The sequence below is a fragment of the Henckelia pumila genome, chromosome 3 (genome assembly GCF_033568475.1).
Source record: "Henckelia pumila isolate YLH828 chromosome 3, ASM3356847v2, whole genome shotgun sequence".
In the NCBI taxonomy this organism is placed as follows: Eukaryota; Viridiplantae; Streptophyta; class Magnoliopsida; order Lamiales; family Gesneriaceae; genus Henckelia; species Henckelia pumila.
In genome coordinates this window covers 57,231,154-57,251,274 of record NC_133122.1, presented here as the reverse complement: position 1 = coordinate 57,251,274, position 20,121 = coordinate 57,231,154, and the positions used below count along the sequence as shown (strand labels likewise).

The 20,121-nt window shown below is 35.1% G+C and overlaps 5 protein-coding genes across 7 annotated transcripts; 2 read left to right on the top strand and 3 right to left on the bottom strand.

Annotated features, from left to right (window-relative positions):
• Positions 1 to 871: 871 nt before the first annotated feature.
• Positions 872 to 2,375, bottom strand: LOC140888771 (uncharacterized). The gene is made up of 2 exons (XM_073296469.1): positions 2,289 to 2,375; positions 872 to 1,402 (listed from the first exon to the last, which is right to left on the bottom strand). The coding sequence occupies exons 1-2, from the start codon at positions 2,373 to 2,375 to the stop codon at positions 872 to 874; spliced, it is 618 nt and encodes a 205-aa protein (XP_073152570.1).
• Positions 2,376 to 2,883: 508 nt separating this feature from the next.
• Positions 2,884 to 9,931, bottom strand: LOC140887040 (sterol 3-beta-glucosyltransferase UGT80A2). Of its 3 annotated transcripts, none has more exons than XM_073294051.1 (14): positions 9,600 to 9,931; positions 9,273 to 9,381; positions 8,541 to 8,780; positions 8,215 to 8,326; positions 7,121 to 7,291; positions 6,389 to 6,452; positions 6,185 to 6,242; positions 5,896 to 6,073; positions 5,570 to 5,700; positions 4,895 to 4,997; positions 4,712 to 4,788; positions 4,296 to 4,343; positions 4,065 to 4,214; positions 2,884 to 3,373 (listed from the first exon to the last, which is right to left on the bottom strand). In XM_073294051.1, exons 1-14 carry the CDS (start codon positions 9,755 to 9,757, stop codon positions 3,206 to 3,208), a joined length of 1,767 nt encoding a protein of 588 aa, XP_073150152.1. In that variant the 5' UTR covers positions 9,758 to 9,931; the 3' UTR covers positions 2,884 to 3,205. The 3 variants fall into 3 exon arrangements, with proteins under 3 accessions (XP_073150152.1, XP_073150151.1, XP_073150153.1); XM_073294050.1 differs by having other exon boundaries at positions 9,273 to 9,472; positions 9,610 to 9,757; XM_073294052.1 differs by lacking the exon at positions 9,600 to 9,931 and having other exon boundaries at positions 8,541 to 8,763; positions 9,273 to 9,442.
• Positions 9,932 to 10,544: 613 nt separating this feature from the next.
• LOC140887042 (uncharacterized) lies at positions 10,545 to 12,582 on the bottom strand. The gene is made up of 4 exons (XM_073294053.1): positions 12,444 to 12,582; positions 12,202 to 12,359; positions 11,142 to 11,208; positions 10,545 to 10,916 (listed from the first exon to the last, which is right to left on the bottom strand). Exons 1-4 carry the CDS (start codon positions 12,573 to 12,575, stop codon positions 10,818 to 10,820), a joined length of 456 nt encoding a protein of 151 aa, XP_073150154.1. The 5' UTR covers positions 12,576 to 12,582; the 3' UTR covers positions 10,545 to 10,817.
• Positions 12,583 to 14,997: 2,415 nt separating this feature from the next.
• Positions 14,998 to 16,517, top strand: LOC140888770 (uncharacterized). The gene is made up of 5 exons (XM_073296468.1): positions 14,998 to 15,085; positions 15,169 to 15,253; positions 15,358 to 15,839; positions 16,048 to 16,327; positions 16,498 to 16,517. Exons 1-5 carry the CDS (start codon positions 15,080 to 15,082, stop codon positions 16,515 to 16,517), a joined length of 873 nt encoding a protein of 290 aa, XP_073152569.1. The 5' UTR covers positions 14,998 to 15,079.
• A 336-nt stretch (positions 16,518 to 16,853) lies between these two features.
• Positions 16,854 to 18,132, top strand: LOC140888769 (F-box/kelch-repeat protein At3g24760). The gene has a single exon (XM_073296467.1). The coding sequence runs from the start codon at positions 16,987 to 16,989 to the stop codon at positions 18,130 to 18,132; it is 1,146 nt and encodes a 381-aa protein (XP_073152568.1). The 5' UTR covers positions 16,854 to 16,986.
• Positions 18,133 to 20,121: the final 1,989 nt, after the last annotated feature.

The window sequence follows — 20,121 nt, the reverse complement described above, 5'->3', positions numbered from 1 at the left end:
TGTGGAAGATAATTTCCCTTTGTCCGCCGTTTCACGACCAACCAAAGTAGTCATTTGGGAAGCAAAATGACGTCTTTAGTAGCCCAAGCCCAATTATATGTTAATTTAAACAGCCCATCATGGTTATCTTAGGCCCTAGTCCATTGGAATTGGAAAGTATATACTCCGTTTTCAAAAGTAGTTATAATAAGAATAAATGTGTTTGAGTAGTTATGCTGTAAAAATATTTTTTTTTAGTTAAAAATAATTACGGAGGAGTTTGGACAACTATTCTTAAAAATAATTTTAACTTTAATTTTTTTTTTCTTATTCTTTCCTTGTTTCTGATTTATTACACATTTGATCTATGTTTTTTTTATTCTAAAAATATCAAAAAATAACTCAACTACATTTTCTTGTTAAATAGAGCTAAAATTGGAAATGTAATGAGAGAATCCCTTCTTCACCATTTTATTCGAGTTGTAAGAAAGAGCTCGTTAAAATTATTTTTTTTTTCTTATTTTTTTGTAGAGAAAGTTGTTACAAACTTACGATTTCATCTCAAATTTAAAACAATGATGTCAGATTAGCTACCCATCGACGTAATTAAGTTCTTGAATCTAAGAACTCGTTTCATATTTAACATTCATAAACTACAAGACATCCCACGCTCGCCTTCACCAGTTTATGCACGCGTGTTGTATTAGTATAGACACTATCGATGAAGGGGTACCAAACAAAAGAACTCCATCACTTTGGTTTCGATACAAATAATAATAACAACAATAATAAGAAGACCCCTTTCTCGGTTTATTCAAAAAACCATGCAAACTTACCAAATATCAACCAAAATAATAAAGAAAAAAACTTTGTTACAAAGCCAAAAATCATCCTAAAGATGAAGAGACAGATCAAGATTTTTCTCCTTCTCCCTCTCATCGTCGCCAAAACTCTCCATCTTCTCGCATTCCTCTCCAAATCCACTCCACAGTCTCTGGCTCCTCCGCCAATTCGCATAGCTCTGTTCATCGATCCCACTTTCATACACCTCATTCAAGAATTTCCCACGGCAAAACAGAACATTATTGAACTGGGATGCGCCGTTTGATCCAAATTCCTGCCCCGGAAACTGGCGAAGACTGGCGGCATGTGCGGTGATATAAGCCGAAGGGCCGAAAACTCCGAGTTGATGATAGCTTGGAGGAAACATCAATGGCTGCGGCGGTGGGGAGAGTGGATGAAAGGTGCCGTTGAAAGTATTTTGGCACACCCTTTTGTTCTTTCTTGCTGAATTCCTCTCTTTCTTGTGTGCATTTTGATGGCCACCTAATGCTTGTGAACTGTGAAACTTTCTTGAACAGTATAAACAGGGGAAGGGCTTTGTTGCCTCTTCTTTTTTATTATTCTCACCCTCCATTCCTGTCTGCAAGCAAATAGAAATTATGAGATCAAACAAATAAAGAAATTGTTTATGAAATGTATTTTTTTTTTCACTATATATAAGCTGAAAAGGTTGAAGAGACGGACCTTTGAAATAGTAATGCACAGAGTCTAGCTAGCCAGTATATATGAAGTAACAGAGCAAGTACAATTTCTACAGAGTTCAATCTTGGATTCTTTTTTGCTTCTGTAATGAAAATGTGGAACTATGAAAGAGTGTCATTTTACTTTACCCTTTATTTATAACTGTTGGATCATTAATTATTGTATGAAAATACTAGTTAAGTTTATAGAAAAGAGTGCATAGCCAAATGCCAGAAGAAGTTGTGAGATGTATGGGCTTGTATGCAGAAAAGATAAGAGTAAAGATAAGTGTTGCAAGTAATGTTCCAATAGGTTTCTTGGATACTGAGGCAAAGACTGTGATTGGAGAGATGTTAAATTGGTTTTTTTTAAAAGAGATGCTTAAATGAGTATATTGGGAAATGGGATCATCCATGTATCTGGTTGTGGCAGTAAGGAACACTGGGGTGTTCTACTTTTGCAGGCAATATTATGGTTTATTTATTAAGTTTTGGGTTCTTTTATGTCTTCATTCAGTCTACAAGACTAGAATTGGTTGAGTTTGGTGCATTCCATTCAATTCCTTGTAGGTTTTGTCATGTTTTATACTATTCATATCGAGTGAAGGACAGCAAGTTTTAAACTTTTATATTGATGTCACCACGTTTCATATTTGTTTGATTACTATATTTTATATCATGTATTACATCTAAAAGTTTGCCACATACTCAAAGCACTTGTCGAATATTTCATCATGTAATTTTTTTTAGGTCGATGCTCAATAGCAAACACGAAAAATGGCCCACCTTTCTTTCTTTTTTTTCTTTCGTCTTGTTGCAGAATTTTGGATGGTAAACTATGGTAGGAAAATAAGAGTAAAATTCAACATCCATAATGTATCTCACGATTTAAGAGCTTATTACAACTTGAAAACTTTGGATTTTGAAAGTCCAGCTACGGCTAGTGTATCATAGATATAAACACGAGTGAGTCAAATGACTTTGCCCCTATATACTGAAGATCTTTACTCGGCACACTGCAATTCAGTGCAATAAATGGTTATGGGGGCAAACCCACTGCACATTCATTCACCCCACATTCTACACCGCCAATCCCCTGACAACTCGCTCACTTTTTATTTGCTGAATTTGCATGTATGCCACACATAACGGCAACATAAACACAGTGGTCCATTTTCCCAAACTTGGCATGTTACTAGGTTCACAGTTAAGAAAGGTTTGCAATTTCATATTTGCGTGACCAAACTCCGCACCTAGTTTTATATTTGGTTTTTGGAAACTTGCAAACATACATGGGACATACATAGAATTTCAAATTTTATGCATAAATCTGAAAAAGAACCTTTAGATGATCCAAATAGGCAGAAAGGGTCCGTAACCATACAATGATACAAGAACAAAATTGTTCTTTTTTCGATTGTTCTGTGGTTGAAACCGGGAAAGAATTGGTGAGCGAAACAAGATTTTGAATACAATGAAACTAAGGTCACTAACTAGATCTATTCACACAAAAGGAGTCTGATACTCCGGAATAAATAACCTTTAGGACAGAATAAACACTAGGAACCTTGAAAGAACAATCCGTTTTGGCTATGTTGGGAGGAAGCACCATTAACAACAATATATCATTCTCTAGCAATACAAGGATTATAATTCCGTTTACCAATAGAGAGCATACACATTGGGAGGACAACCTTGTTCATCTAGGAACACCCAAAGCATCTCCTTATTGATAAGATACTTGATGGCAAGTGTTCTTGGTCGGGCTCAAATTTTTTGCGCGGAAGGTGTTTGAAGAACGCTTTTACAGCTCCAGTGACACCATCTTCGTTTTCCATGGCCTTCGCAAGCTCAACTGCTTGCTCCTTGACCTGCACATAGTCTATCTAGTTCATATTCAACTTACAAAATATTCTTCTCATAGTTGTCGCTAACTGCTTTCTGAGACGAGATTCTTTCACAAAGTTGCTTAGAATGGGAGATCTTTCCACCACAGGCAACTCCAATTTTCATTTCATTTGGAAAAGCTTTTCTTCATGTCTGAATTATGATAAAAATCTAAGGCTCGAATTAAGTATATTCGAGTTCGAGCTAGATTCGAAGTTCGAAAAGTTCAAATATTTTGGCTCGAGCTCGAAATGAAGTTCGAGTTCGACTCGAAATATTCGAACCTATTCGTGAACTATTCGAATTATTGCTCGGATATTATGGTTCGAAAAGCTCGAAATGTCCGAAAAGGTTCGAAATGTATATATTTATTATATAATTATATTGTTTTAATAAAATATTAAGGCTCGCGAACTATTCGCGAACTATCGAACAAAATAATTTTGACTCGAGGTCGGCTCGAAAAAAAGTTCGAAAATGTTCGGATTCGACTCGAGTTCGATAAGTTTGAAAACAAATCTAATATTTATCGAGCCGGCTCGAAAAGCTCGCGAACCGGCTCGATTCGTTTACACCTATGTTTGATACTCAAAAGAACTTTAACAAACTCTTTTCGATTTCGGAGCACTAAATATCGTATTAAAATAAAATAAAAGTAAAATTCTATTCATGTACCTTGGGATCTAGCATGTAGTTGATTGCATCAACAAGCTTTTGAAGTGAAAATTCATCGACTGGGATCGGTGGAGGACCAACTTTTCTGGCATGAACTCTTTCTCCCCAAAAAGGTTGGTCCCCAAAGAAAGGAATGATTGTTGTGGGACACTGTATTGCAGAAGAAACAAATAAATAATGAAATTGTCAAGAAAAAAGTCCGGGTGAGAAAAACATGTATAAAACATTTACCGCAGCCTTAAGACCAGCAGCCGTTGTTCCTGCTCCTCCATGGTGCACCTAAAATAAGTGTAAAACAACAAAAACAAGTTATGAAACTATAAATAGACAACTTAGGTGTCATCCAATGTCATGCATGCACACAGAACTGTGAGTTCTGGATATCGATGATACACCGCCAAGCAAATCGCAGAAACATCAGCCACTGGCTCACTTGGAAAACACTGTATAACAATTTCCATTTACCCTTTGGAACTATAGCACAAGACAAATGATAACACTCGGTAACTTACTAATATATTATTTCAGTTTTACTCGAGTCTACACCAATAAATAGAGATCAAGAATAGATGGGTTGGATAAACACAGAATCCTCGTAACAAAAGACAACAACAAATATCCAGATGCTCGTCCAAATATGCACTTACCACGGCTGCGCATTGCAAGAAAAGCCAATCATGAGGGCAGTTATCCAGCAAATATACAAAGTCCTTTTCTTCAGCCACTAAGAAGAAGCATTAAATTTTGAATGAGGTTGATTTATATGGAAAGTGAACGTCAGAAATCATGTGTAAATAGAACGACGATCAAAAATGGAAAAGGGAACTCACAGTCACCAAGGCCACCCCAGCCTTTATTGATAATACCCCTTTGTTTAGTTATTTCTAAAGCTTCAACAATTATTTTCGTCATTTTCTCTGGCTCTTGAACAGGCTGTGCAAGGGGAAAAAAAGTTAAATATGAAACAATGGCTCCTTTAAAGAGAGAAGCTAACTCAGAGAAGATAAAGAGTGAAAACATTTAGGGAAAGTTACAAGATTAAAAGTCAGCATAGATGGTGTTGAGAGAGGGTGTTTGGGAGGGAAAAAAGAGAAAAAAGTCTTTGCACAAGTAAAAATGCATGAACTAATAGTTTCATGTATTTGCACAAGTAAATATATAGACAATCTACTATGAAGTGTAATTTCCACCAATAATTTCATATCCATCATTGGATTTCCATGTACCGGAAAACCCTGTCCCATAATGTAAATTGGTGATCCATGATTCACTAAACTACATGTATACCAAGAAACTGTAGCTTGGCCACCACTATCACAAACGAAAGACTACCTAGTACGCCAAAAAATCTTCAAAGCCAAAAAAACCAAGGAGAAGTTTTTTATCACCAAGAAAAAGTACCGACAAAAAATAGTGAAAAAACAGTCTCTCCCTTTTATCATCTCGGGGAAAAGAGAAGGGTGGTGGGTGGGTACAGTCAGGATATGGAACCCAAGGATACTCACCAGGCTGCCAAATCCAATATAAATAGGCTTTGGGCCAGAGTTAAGCCAGTTTACAAGTGCTTCAGGTGGTTCATAATTTGTCGCAAGATCAAGGAAGCAAAATCCAACCACATCAACCTTAGGGCCCCAATCTGAAAGAAAAGATTGATGACTATAAAGTTCAATGATCAATCTTTCAAGTATAAACAAGCAAAGATTCTCATAACTGTAACACAAATCATGGCAATGACAACCGACTAGCTTAATAATTTAGATATGACACAAAAAATTTCATTAGGAAAAAGCATTTGATTCTTCGGAAAAAGACAATTCAGAAAAATGATCACCTTTTGGTTTTGGAACAAGGTGAGGACTCCATATATAGCCATGCGGAATATCTGCCTCGGATCCTTGTGAACCGCTCAAATAAGTGACTGGGCGTAGCCTCAGCTTTTTTTTCCTAACGTCATTAATCATGTCTCTAATTCCTAGCCATATCAAGGAGTCAACTATCTGGTATGATAACTGTAAATTTCATTGAGAAAAAGGTTTAAAATGGTGCAAATATAAACACAAGTACTTTTAACAACGACAAAATTGCAAGCAATATAGATGAAAAGTATTCTTCAAACTCACTCTATATCCAGCTGGCTGCTTAACACGAGACAAAGGATGGGGGAATTCACTGGTTGGCCTGGCAGGAAAAAAAAACTGTCCTTTAGAAAGACAAGAAGAAAAATAATAAAAACTAGAAAACCGTTAACATTGCAACCAATTTTCATCTCTTAATAAACCAAAAGGAATTAATAACAGCCAAAACACAACTAGATAAGAGCTTACGTCCATGGCATTGTGAAAAATATATGAAGAGGGATCTTCAGTGCCTCTGCAACATGTGTGTGGCCTGAAGAGATCTATAGGTTAGTAGATAGGCCTCTGTTCAATAACCACCAATATAAAAATAACAACAGAATGACTTTCTGTGAGAGGTTCAGCATAAATTCCAGAATACCTTCAGCTTAAACCTCCCATAGAAACATTTTTTCTTGACAGGCCCCTTCATTAAATATCAAGGTGGTTGGGTTTTTAAGAAACTATTGACCAGCAATTAAGCATTAATAACAATCACTTAATGACAGAAATGAATAGAGGCGTGATATTATATGAGAAGCGACATTTTCAAATTGGGATTGTGATGCAGTCGGGAGAAAACTCCACTCCTGCAAAAATTTACTGATTGCAATCCTTTTTTTTTTTTTAATTGCATGAAATATAAGTTCTTGAAATTGCCAAATAAACCAATCAAGTGTTAGGTGCAGCTATGCTTATTTCGCAGCTTCTACTTCGCGTCATGATCACCGTAAAGTTCAAAAGTAGACAACAACTGTTCGTTTCATTTACAAAATATTCCAAAAGGTATTATACAAAACCTAACTCCACAACCTGAAGCAGCAAGTTATACAAAATGACATGAAAACTAGCAGATATATCAACATCAAATATACAAATAAAGAATCCAAATTTTTACAAAAGCCAAATTAGATATGAGAAGGCACAGATCACGCATCTCACCATATGCTGGAGGATTAGCAATCATTGCATCTGCTTTGAAAGGAATACCAGAGTCCATGTCAGGCTCTTTGCATGCTGCTAGTAGGGAATATATAATCTCTTTTATTTGATTTCTTTGTACCGGTATTTCTGAAGGCCCCGAAGGCAAGAACCCTTTGTTCTTTACCATATCTGGAGAAGAAAAATGTAAAATTCTCTGCTATTGCTTGATTTATTTATAAATGAAAACTTGATACATGTACTTTGCCAAGAAGAAAGGAACTCAAGTTCAGGATCAACTCATGCAATTACTGATAAGGAAATAATGCCTTCAAGTAGATTTCTCTGCGCCATGATTACCTCAACTATAAAATTAAATACCAAAATCAAATGGTTTTATAGCATGTCAACATCGATCAAACAGTCTTCAAAATTTTAAATTGAGACTATTTTATCTGGTTAAAAATTTGAAGGCGACATTTTACGTTAGTGCCATTATGCATTCTACTTGTCGGCCATAATTTTCAGAAGATATATTAAGCAAGAGGATCATCGATCTGAACAATTGAATTTATCATAACTAGATTACAAAAACATCTAAATCAACTTTGCAATGAAATAATTATTGCCCTAAAAACTATAACCGCTAAATGAAACCTTTGGTTATTCGCACGAATACATAGGACTATGACCAAAGCAATTATATGAAAGGGACTAGGTGCAGATAATTGTAAAGCCCTTAAATTGCACATCATATATTCTTCACATATACCAATGAAATCAATTCTTTATGTCATGCAAGTGTAACATCTAAGACTTTTACAATTTTTTGTGGTGATACAAACAGATTATTCATCGGTATAACTTTAGAGAGTATTTTTCCATAACAAGAAATGCTCAAAATTTCGAAATTCTAAAATACCCAAACATATTATGAAAGCACTAAGCAAGAAGTTTATTAAGAAAGTTAAGTTACCAACGAATAAAAGTATATAATCACCAAGATGTAAGGCTCGGTGCTCATTGGATAAAATAATTAAAAAAAATACAGACATTCAATCTTGCCTGCCAGACATTCATAAAGAAAAAGAAAATTATAAGAACTAGAAACTTACATCCAGCAAGAACTTTTGGATCCCCACCAAGGGGATAGAATTCCAGCCCAGAAGTCAGTACAAACTCTTTAAAATTAGAATGAGTAGCCAATCTAACACGATGCCCATAATCCTGCACCCCATCATAGTCATAAGCAACTTGACAAAGCATGAAAAATTTTAAAAGGGCAAAGAGAGTAGAAAAGAGGAAATGAATAGTTAAAAAAATCTCTTTTTCTTCAAGGGAAATCATGCAAAGTATCTTTACTTTTTTGTCAGACATCTTTTAATGTTGTCTAACGTTTAGGGCATTCCTGTAGCATCTAAAGAAATCTACATTCACGTACCTGCAGTTGCTTTCCAATAGCAACAAATGGCTGTACATCTCCACGTGTTCCGACGATAAGCATCACAATTTGCATAGGAGGAATATACTGAAGGTCCGAATCATCGAGCGACTCTTCATCAACTTCACCAGATGTTTTTCTTGATCCAACACCAAGGGCTTGAGGTTCAACATCTCCAGGAACTTCAAATTCTACGGTTCCATCATCTTTGACAGTAGCAATTCTGTTCAACAATTTGAGCTGCATTGCTTTAAATATTTAACAAAAACCCCAGGCCTGCCCTCAATTTAACAATTTAAACTGCATATGTAACTATGTCAACCAAAATCTCAGGCTCACAACCATAATTAAATCACTTTGCAAAAATACATTAAGTTCACCAGAGGGTCAATTGAAGTCAGCGGCCAACTGCTTCAACACATATATCAACAAAGCCTTCCATGGGAGGCTTCAATAGGCATAAGCAAATCATTTAGAAATCTCATTCGAATAGATTCATCTTCCACAATGTAAGCATTTCTACTCAATAACACTTCATGAACAGTTGGCGTATCACATTTCAAATGCCATAAAATTCACCAGACAAACAGCACAAATGGGTAAAATTAATTTCCAAGATACAATAAAGATCTACGAATATATAAGATGGTGCAGACTCGCATAGAACTGAGGAATTAAGCACGGCAGAACAAATGTTAAAGCAAGCTGCAACAATATGCAAATAATGCTTACCTTCTGCTGTACTGAGATTCGGTCATCAAATATTTGCGCAGCCTCTTCGGCAAGTATATTATTACGTCTCTGCTTCTCAGCGTTGGGAAGATGTTTCTCAGTTTTCGATCTTTCCAACCCCGAGGGAACCTCAATCTTCTCAGAATTCAGAATTTCCGGAGGCACCGTATTCACTCGAACAAAACTCGCCCCTCTACTCCCTGTCGGCATTAATAAAAAAACCAGCTCCCATCACACAACCTCAACGAAATTTTTACTCCCTCCCTCCTTTCTCACCATTCATTCACTCAATTCTAAAAAAGGTAAAGACAAAAAAAATGACAAAACCCTAATTTACCTGAAGAGTTGCTGTTGCCATTAGAAAGCGGAGGAGCTGAGGCGGCTGTATCAACTGAAGCAGAAATACTCTCCGGAGCATCTTCCTGGGAGTGGATGGCAACATCAAGTGCACTGGAAGCAGTGCTAGCTCCCTCCGCATTCGACATCAGCTCCGCCACCGCTGAACTTGGATCTACAGAGAGCAACTACGTATAATTCACAGAAGAACACAAATTGATGGCGATAGTGTGTGTAGTGAGGAGGAATTGATCTGGAGGAGCCACGTTCCAAAAGAGTGGGGGTAAAAGAATCTGCTCGAACATTTCGATTCTGTGTCTGGAGAATTTCTTGTAGAGTTGTAGGAGGGGAAAGAAAATCCACGCGCGGTTCGGCGCGTAGGAATTCAATGTGAACAGATGGACCGGGAGACGGCCCGGAGACCCCGCTTCATACGGGGGCCGGGCTTTTGGCTCCTTGCCTGCCTCCTTGGGAAATGACAATTTTATTTTGTTGACCCGAGATTAATTTATATTTTAGACTCAAAATAAAGAGTCAATTAAATTATGATTATTAATAAGAAAATAACTAGTAACAGTAATTATAAAAAATATATTTTATTATCAATTCAAATAATTATTTTACTCCATCTGCAATGATTTATTGTGGATTTGTGGCATCAGCTAGGGCCTAGGGAGAATTGACAAACAATTGACTCGATTGGGCAAAATTATTAAACCAAAACAACTAATTAAAAATCTTAAATTAAGTCAATCAAAATATCAATACGTACAAATGCACATATTAATCGGAAATGTCTTATCTAGAAGTTAATTCTTGGCTTGAATTTATATAAGGAGCATATTGTGTCATATATTTTTCCTTGTTTTATTTTTCTTCTTAAATTTAATTTAATTTACTTTCTTCAACATTACAATTTACACACCGTTGGAAAATAGCTAGTGTTAGAAACTTCTTCTGCCAAAAGAACAAGCCCATGTAATTTTGTGACACGATCTCATAGGATTTTTTTGTGCTTAATCAAAAACACAAGTAACCAAGTGGCCTTCATTTGTGTGTTACAAATCCTATAAGAAGAAAATCCATGGACCATTATCTCATATCATGCCTTCTCTCTCAAATTTCTAACTAAATAACAATCGTCATCCGTCAACTCTCCTTCTAAATATCAGGGTAGTTTTAGAGACACTAAGGTCATAAAGCTACCTTCTAAACATCTTTGTAGAGCAATTGAAACTTTGGTATTCCTTCGGGAGGGAGTGGACAGCTAACAATGAGCTTGCCCTTCATGGCCCCTCTATATACTGCCTGCAATAATCAGATAGAGCAAGCATTAACATTTTACCCAAACACCTAAGGCTTCATTTCTCAGATCAGATAACGTAACACCAGCAATAATATATTCCCCAAGGAACTAAATCGCAATGATCTTAAACGCAATCTGAGATAAACTGAAATGAGAAAATACGTACTTAACGCATCAAGAACACTCCTTAACCAATATAATTATCCAACAGAGGAATACAGGAATACCTCCACAACATCGATGAAGTCTTGTTTTGTCCGAAATGAACCAACCCATTTAGTGTGATCAGCACTTCTGCAGAAGTTGTGGAAGAAAAGATTATGAATCCAGCATCAAGATTCAAATCATGATAAAACTACAGACTACAAGTCCGGCTCAAGGAGAAAAGCATAGGACAACCTTAAAACTGTGCTGCTCTAAATTCATATTACACTCAGTGTAATCTTGGACGTCAACATAATCACAAATCTCAAAAAGAAAAAGGCAAACTAAAGAAAAATATGAAAACTGCTCATGAAGTTCCTCCATGGAATTTTCAATAGATTCAAAGCGCCCTCAGGAATCTAATGGTGTAAACACAAGCAAGATATTTAATATAGTTCAGAATGACAATATGGCATTTATATTTCAGAAAAATTTACAGATAAGATGCTAATCTTTTCTCTTGCCAAAGGAATGAAGAAAATGGTATGTCAACATGATGGTGAAAACACATTCCTCTTTACATTGCTGCAAGGAAAAATTTAAAAACAAACCAGATTTTTTTTAGCTACCCTCTAATTTGTACCTTATGAAAATTATTGATCGTGCAATCTTCTATGATGTCATCACACACAAACTTTCGAGCCATGGTATCGTCGGCGAAACCTCATATATCTGGTATCATTTACTTTTAGTTATATCTAAACTTTTGTTACTTTTGTTTTTGAGTACCGGCCCATCAGATGGTTGTTTCTAGAGAGTTGGTTCCCAGCACAAAAAATTATAGGTGGCTGGTTATCAAGGCTAGTACTCCATCACCGTACAGGGTTACACCTTGTGTGTTAATTCAGGGCAAACTTATCCGTGAAATGACTTGTCAAACAGTTAGTGTTGAGCCAACTTCCATGATTCGGAGCTTTTGGGATAATAGGCCTCATGAAAAATTGAGCATTAACTAAAAAATACGATTGAAAACAAGTATCATATTCTAAAAGAGGAATCGAAGTTGTTCCTTCCCGTTTTCTCCAAACAATGATACAAAGCAATTAAAGGTAACGCATGGTGCATAAAGAAAGCATCGCATACCCTGAATCTATCTTCATGTGATGAGCATTGAAGAAGAAAATCGTGGAAGGTATAAAAGTAATGTCGAAATACTTGACATAAACTTGAATCTCCTCCGAATCAACATCGACCAACGCCACCGTCGCGAATCTCGACACGTCTCTGGCTGATTTATACAGCTGGAGATCAAAATAGAATACAGAGAAATCAAATTAAAAACACAACCAAATTATCTAGAAATTCAAAGGGCGGCGGAGGCATACAACGTCGTCGAGCTGGAGGCAGACGCCGTCGGAGGAGCGGCCGAATCGGAGGACGAGGACTTTGTCTATGGTGTCTCTGATCATCGAATCCACTTCCCCTTTATGACTGAGTGTTGGTAGCAAAAATTCCATTGCTCCACTTTCAATTCTTCTGAAACTGAGAAGCGACGCGAAAAATGACCATATTTTATTGGGCTTTGGGCTTTGGGCTTTGGGCTTTGGGATTATTGGATATGAAACTATTGGGCCATAAAGAGGAGCATTGTTTGCTATGGCCTGATCCAAACTAAAAAATTTACTTGTCCGAAAGTAACACATGGAATAATGTCGCACTCCAATAAACTTAGTCCTAATCTTGCCAACTCAAGATGGAGACCTATGTATTCAATATTTATATTTTTTTATATGCAGAGAATGTAGGCTGGTTCTTTAATGCCTACATAATGCAGGTATATCCCCTTAGAAGGAATGTTGTCCTTTTTATCACTTTCAAGCCCGAGTTGATGTCCTCTATTTCCATACATTGTCCCTCGTATTTGCTTTCTTGCAATCTGACCATGTTTTCGTATGCTAGCCAGCTTCTTGGCAAATGAAATTAAATATATTATGTGGTCAATGGAATCATAATTACCCATATCTATTGTCTTTTTTGTTGTTATGTTTCTGTTTTAGTTCGATAGATATATATATATATATATATTTAACAATTTTAGTTTTTTCCTCGACGTGATGCTAATGTAGCACCATGCAGCTAAGGTGACATATATTTGTTGGCACATCAAGATTTTCAACGAAAAAAACTAAATTGTCAAAAATCGAAAGATGTAGTTCTAAACTGAAATCTGAAAATATAAATGATCAGAAATCATAAAGTGACAAAATTATTGGACCAAAATTATAATCTTCCTTTAATTCTTACTATGTAGAAAATTATCCAAAATTTGGATGAATCAATCAATGTTTTGTCGATTGGAATATCCTAACCAATTTTTACAACGATTAGGTAAACAAGGTATCATATCCGATAACCTCCTTATCGGATTATTTATTATTTTTTTCCATTTGGGAGAGGTATGTGTTATTATTGACCCTCAAATAGTAGACCTGATTGCAAACTTAAAATCTTGATATTAGATAGATTAATCTTGATTCTATATTTGTGTGATCTAATGTGGTCGCTCTCACTAAAGAAGGGGACCATGACTTTTGGGTCAAGTCACACCCAACATAATGTCCAGTTTGTCCGATTTCAAACCGGGCCTCACCATTTAGTACGTCTGGTTTTCACTCTAAAAGAGTGTGTTTGGACCATAAAAGGGGAGATAATATAGCCTATTTTTGACCTTTTCATTTCATATCATATTTATATCCTTGCAATCTAATTCAGACAGCATTATGTCGCAAAACGAACTATTCGTGGATCGTGTGGGACTATCAGGCTATGATTAGGTTCATTTCGGATATATGTTTTCTAAAATTGTGTTTTTGAAAAAAAAAAAAAAAAAAAGTGTATGTATCGTTTTGCTTTTTGAATGAGATATTTTTTGTTGTGTACATCACATCAAGTCAAAATATCTTGGGATATTTAATTTTAAAATAACAGTTTACGGGGGTGCTTTGAAAATGTAGTAAATTATATTATGATGTAATATATATACTAATCGAGTCATTTTTTTTCCTTTTGTTTTTTCCCTCCAAATTATTTCTAACAAACAAATTATGGATTTGATAACGAAGGTGAGCACAACCTTAAGCCTTGTAACCTCAAGAAATGAAAATCATTAGGCCAAAGCGTGCATATAATAAAATTTATAAATATTATTGTTGCTTAGATATAATTTTCTATCTTTAAACGATGGTTTGAGAAAATGTGGATAAATATTTGTGAGATGTGTTAAAAGTATATTATAAAATAAATATATAATATTTGAGGCTAAATCTTTACCGTGTAATAGGTCATATCAAAAAAAGAGTTATTCTATTGACCTCGAGTTATAGAATATTATAGATACTGTATATATATATATCCAATATAATTTATACTTCAATGTTTGTTAACGATATTCTACATCAATTTTATAAATAAAGTAGAGAGTAATCAACAATACATGAGTGCAATATTTAAGCATCATCAATCTCCAAAATGTTTAGTAATTATTAATTTTTTTTTTAAAAAAAAAAATCAAATTTGCATGATTAGCTACATATTTACTGGTGATCATTAAAAGGAAAAATGTTAGATGTACATATAGGATTATACATTGGTTACATATCACATTTGAAATTACAAAATTATCTACACCCGATTTATGAATTCGATGTTGACTAGAAACCATTCTCGCCTATATATACAACGAATCCGTTTGCACTTGGAATCAATCACAAGACAACCACTATCCCCCACTCACAGCCTAGTTGTTTCACATCTTCTTAGATTCAGCCCCAAGTTTAATTAATCACAAACTTCCCCATATGAAAATATTCCAAATTTTATATCACAAATAGCCAATACTCGAGAATCTTTGGTGTATATAGAGACAGCGGAGATAGATTTCTTCTGTGCTGTCCATTTGACCAAGAATAATGTCTACACCATCTGTCATTTGAATTCCATTGAATATTATTAACAACATAACATGCAGGTGAGCTAGCTTTGTGATTTTCTTCAATAGGATATCAAATTTGGAATTATACCAATGTTTCTTGTTGCTTTTAAATGTGGCAGATTCTTCATTGGCTCCCCAGCATTGCCTCAGAGTCTCCCAAAGTGGCAACTTTTAGTCCCCTTGCCAAGAAAAATAGACTTCAAGGTAATTATGTGCTATGTTTGGTGTAAAGAAGTTGATCAGTTTGAAGAAACAAGTCGAGCTGGAGCCGAAATATTAATTCAAAGTTGCTTGTTGTTTCATTGCAGATAGAAGAATTGGATCGATCGTTTTGCATAACGAGCGTGGACTTAAACGAAGGCGGTCGAAGCGAGTGGAAAGGATCAAGTTGTGCTGCAAGAGCTTGAATCTTTTCTACTTCTTTCAAGGAAAAGACATCCCCAAGAATTGGTCTCACCATACTTTTCACCTAAAGAGGCTTGCAAGTTTTCAAAGAAGGCAGAGTTCTGTCCATTCCATGAAGATGAAATCCGGAGAAATCGCACAAGGATTAGGCGTAGCACACATGGCGGATTCTGCTACAACTTATGTCGGGAGCAAGATCTTGCCCATTACAGATGTAACGACTCAACCTTCTGCAGCGAATTGTAATGATCAATGCAGCAAGGAGTGCACGAAAGAGAAGGCGAACGGGAGAAAGACGAAGGCGATTTCGAGGATGAAGGAGTTGCTGAGATGGGCTGCTGCTGCTGCTAAGGCTGAAAAGGGAGGAAAATACATTGGCAGAAAGGTACAATCTGCTCATACACACAAGGGACAGTTTGAATAGTGACTCAAAATTTTGTTTTCTTGGACTTAACATTGGAAAATGCTATATATTTTAACAAGTGGAGGTTGTTTTCGTAGATTCAAACTTGTGTAGAATCGGCCCCAAAGTATTCTTTCATCCGAGGTTGATATTCGACATTAACTAACGGAACGATTACTTGATGTTACAGGTGATGCATCTTCGGAACAAATCGGCCTTAAAGACCGTGCCAGATTATGATCAACTCAGCAACGAGTCTTCAAAGATCGGTTTTAGATGGGATATGGAGAGTCGCTCCACTGTTTCCTCTGCGTATTCGGCCTTTTCGGATGCGATTTCGATGACTTATTCGATGAGAATCAATGATCAAGTATTTGCAAGTGCAGCAGCTTCTGTGAACTCCACTCCTTTACATGCTAGAACTAGAAATCGATCTGGTAGAGGAAACTGGATCACCACTGATTCTGAATGTAAGCCTCTTTTCCTACATAATTTCTATATTTTCCCAAATTTGAAACAAAAATCCTTACTAGGCCATTAATTAGAAGTTATTTTGGACAACTAAATGCACAATATTTTCTAAAATACGCACACTTATTTTTTACTTTTTTGTTAATTTTTATGTTTGGTTTTTGGACAGTTGTGGTCCTGGAGTTGTGAAGATCGGAGTGGAGAATATTTGTCAATTGACGCAGCTTGGCACCAAATTCCAAATGCTTTCTTAGGCTCAATATTGTATATATTTTGGAAAGATGCCAAATAAAATGTTTGAGAATGAATTCGTGATTTCTTGTTCGAAGGAATGAATGCAAAATGTTAATTTGCTGATTTGCTCTGTTTAATGGAGATGATAGGAAATTTATTTCCTAATTATAGTAGTACATATAATTAATTTGATGGCAATCAAGATTAAAAAAAAATCCAAACTATAGAAACATCTTGTATCATAACAAAGTATATTATAAAATATAAATGTGTTGCATGCCTGCGGGGATTTCCAAACATAGGAAGGAGACAGGGGCGGCGTGCCAATCAATGGAAATTCACTGTTTTCATCTCTATTTTTCCGCCTGTTGTTCTTATTTAATGCACACAAAACATTCCATTTTTCATCCACTAATCCTTTACAATGAATGAATCTGATCCCAATCCATGCCAGAAAACCAACAACTCCTCACCAGGCTTTGATTTCCTAGGATCAGACCTGATTGAATCCATTCTTTCTCGCCTCCCAATCGCTTCCATTCTCCGAGCTGCTTCAGTCTGTAAACTATGGAACTCGACAATCCATTCTTCTTCCTTGGAAAAACTGGTATCCGATTCCGGGTCATTTCCAAGCTGGCTCTTCCTTTTGGGACAGAACAACCATCCATTATTGGCTTTTGATCCCGAATCCAATTGTTGGATTCGATTTTCAAAAGAAACCTGTTTTTCCAGTGATTCATTCGTTGCGTCCAGTGGTTTCATCTTCTCCCTTAGCCTGGAAAAATTCAGTTTCAGGCCTGTTTTTTGTGGCCGTTTGTGCCAAACGAGGCCTCTCCGATTTCCACGACGCAAACCTTTGATCCATGTGTACTTGGAACCTGATTTCTCGAAACAAGTCAGGTTCATAGTAGTTGGTGGCATCAGCTTGTTGAATCAAGAGGACTGTTTGGCAGTGGAGATATACAGTCCTGATGAGAATTATTGGGAACTTTGCCAGCCTTTAAACGAAATCTTCCATCCCGGAAACTCGGCTCAATCTCTCTGCTCAGCTCTGTTCAAAGGAAAATTCTTTGTCTACGATAAATATTCGTGTTTCATTTCTTCTTTCGACCTGATAAAACGATCCTGGAGCAATCCAAAAACTCTCAGGCCTCCAGGGACCCTGCTTTCATCCCTGATCTCGATTCGGGATCGGTTAGTTTTAGCTGGATTATGCAGCACCTATAATGGTGGCCTGGAATTCATCATCTGGAATATCGATGACAGAACCCTGGAATTCAGCGAGATTGCAATCATGCCTCGGGATTTGCTTTCTTTTATGATCGATCGTGAATCGGGACAGATGTTTTCGAGCTTGAAATGCGCGGGTTCGGGTCGTTACGTATATGTATTCAACGAAGAATTTTCCGGGGATTTCCCGGTCTGTGTTTGGGAGATGAGTGATTCAGGAAATGGAAGCTGGAGAAGGATTCCAGGTTTTCCAGATTCTGTGAACACCAATTTCCAAAACGCTGTCAGCTTCTGTTTCGATGTTTCTTTACAATATATTTTACACGGGCAGGAAAGCTGAAATATAATGTAACAAAATATATTTTTTTATAAGATCACCAAAATTATAAGGCCATCACAATATTCGCACAAATGTTAAGTTCATTTAATGCAATTTAATTAATACTTTTTCAGCCAAATATTTTGACGGGAGAAATGAAAAGATTCATGGACGAATAGTAAACTTATGACATTCTAGAATGAGGAGTTTGAATATTTATCTACATTTGACATAGTGGATGCTCGAATGAAGATAAAGTAAAGTTTAAATTAATTTTAAAATATAATAAATACTCGAGATTATTCGTGTACAAATACATTGCAATTGAGTTGATTATATATATATTTTTTGAGTTATTAGTCATTATTGAAAAAATCTAAAATTTAAAATAATATATCCTACATCTATTATCTATTATATTTTTATATATAAAAGCAGAAAAGTATAGATAACGTTAGATAAATGTGATAGAAATTTCAAATTTTATATTTATCTATATCTTCGAATTTATAAATATTGTAGAATTTATCAATTTTTATTTTAATAAAAGATTAATAAATTCTACAAATATAAAAATGCTAAAAATTAATTGATGCAAATGCAATTATGTCAAATAAAGAAAGTAAATTAACTAAACTTATAATAGGGTAAACAATGTAGTATATATATATATATATATATATATATATATATTTTATTTTAGATTAGATTTTGGGTTTTTTTTATTTTTAGTGTAAATTAAATAATAAATTTCAAAAATAATGTAAAATTAAAAAAATTTTACAAATACCGTAAAACTCCAAATCTGACAGCGGATATTCAGTACACGTTGGCACCATCCGCCAACATTTGGAGCGGATGCTGCGTCGTGGCGTGGGGTTGTGCCACGCACGCAGCATCCGCTGCCACTTGTAGCGGACGCTGCCACATTGGCAGCATCCGCTACAAGTGGCAGCGGATGCTGCGTGCGTGGCACAACCCCACGCCACGCAGCATCCGCTCCATTATCATGCTCAATTATTCATTTGTTTCTGCAGAAATCATCGGCTTTTCTCTCCTTATTCTCTCCTTCAATTTTTTGTTTCTTTAACATTAGATTTCTCCAGAATCGTTCCTCCAATTACAAATCCGAAAGTAGTTTCGGAATCCTTACAACGAGAGGTTTTTTTTTACACCAATTTTTTGAGTTTTTTTCGCCGTATTGAAAACATCGTCCGACCACAGGCGGAGCATTTTCACATCTTTTATCACCGCCTATCGTTGTTCAAACTAGCAAGAAGATATTTTGGTTGGTTGGAGCTCTATTTCAAAATTAAGGTAAATTCGAGATTATGATTTTTTAATTTGGGTGTTTTGGTTTAATTGAGTTACTATAATTGAAATATGTTTAATTGTTGGTCGCAGGTACTAAAAAAACCATTTGAAGGTATGAATTATTTTTCAGAATTTTTTTAAGCATTATTTTGATTTTTTGAGTTTATTTTAATAATCTGTTTTAGTATATATTTCAAATTTCTTATTTTTTTAATTAAATATATTATATTAATATAATAAAAATTAAATGTATTAATAATAAAAATAGTTATGTTACGTTAAGTGTTGTTATTATTATTATTTTAATCTTATAATATATAAATATAGAATTATATATATATATATTAAAATACTAAAAATTATATATATAAACTTTATTATTGTGGTTGTTATTATATTAGATATATATGCATGTGGTGATATTATTGTATTATTGATATACTATATAATATTACGTATGTATGTATATATATATATATATATATATATATAATATATATATATATATAATATATGTACGTATATATGTATATAATATATGTACGTATATATATATATATATATTATTTATATATATATATATATAATTTATTGTTATCGTTATTATATTAAAAATGTGCAATATATAGACATATATTGTTATATGCATATATTAAAATTTATTATATTTTATTTTATTTTTATGTTTTGTAAACC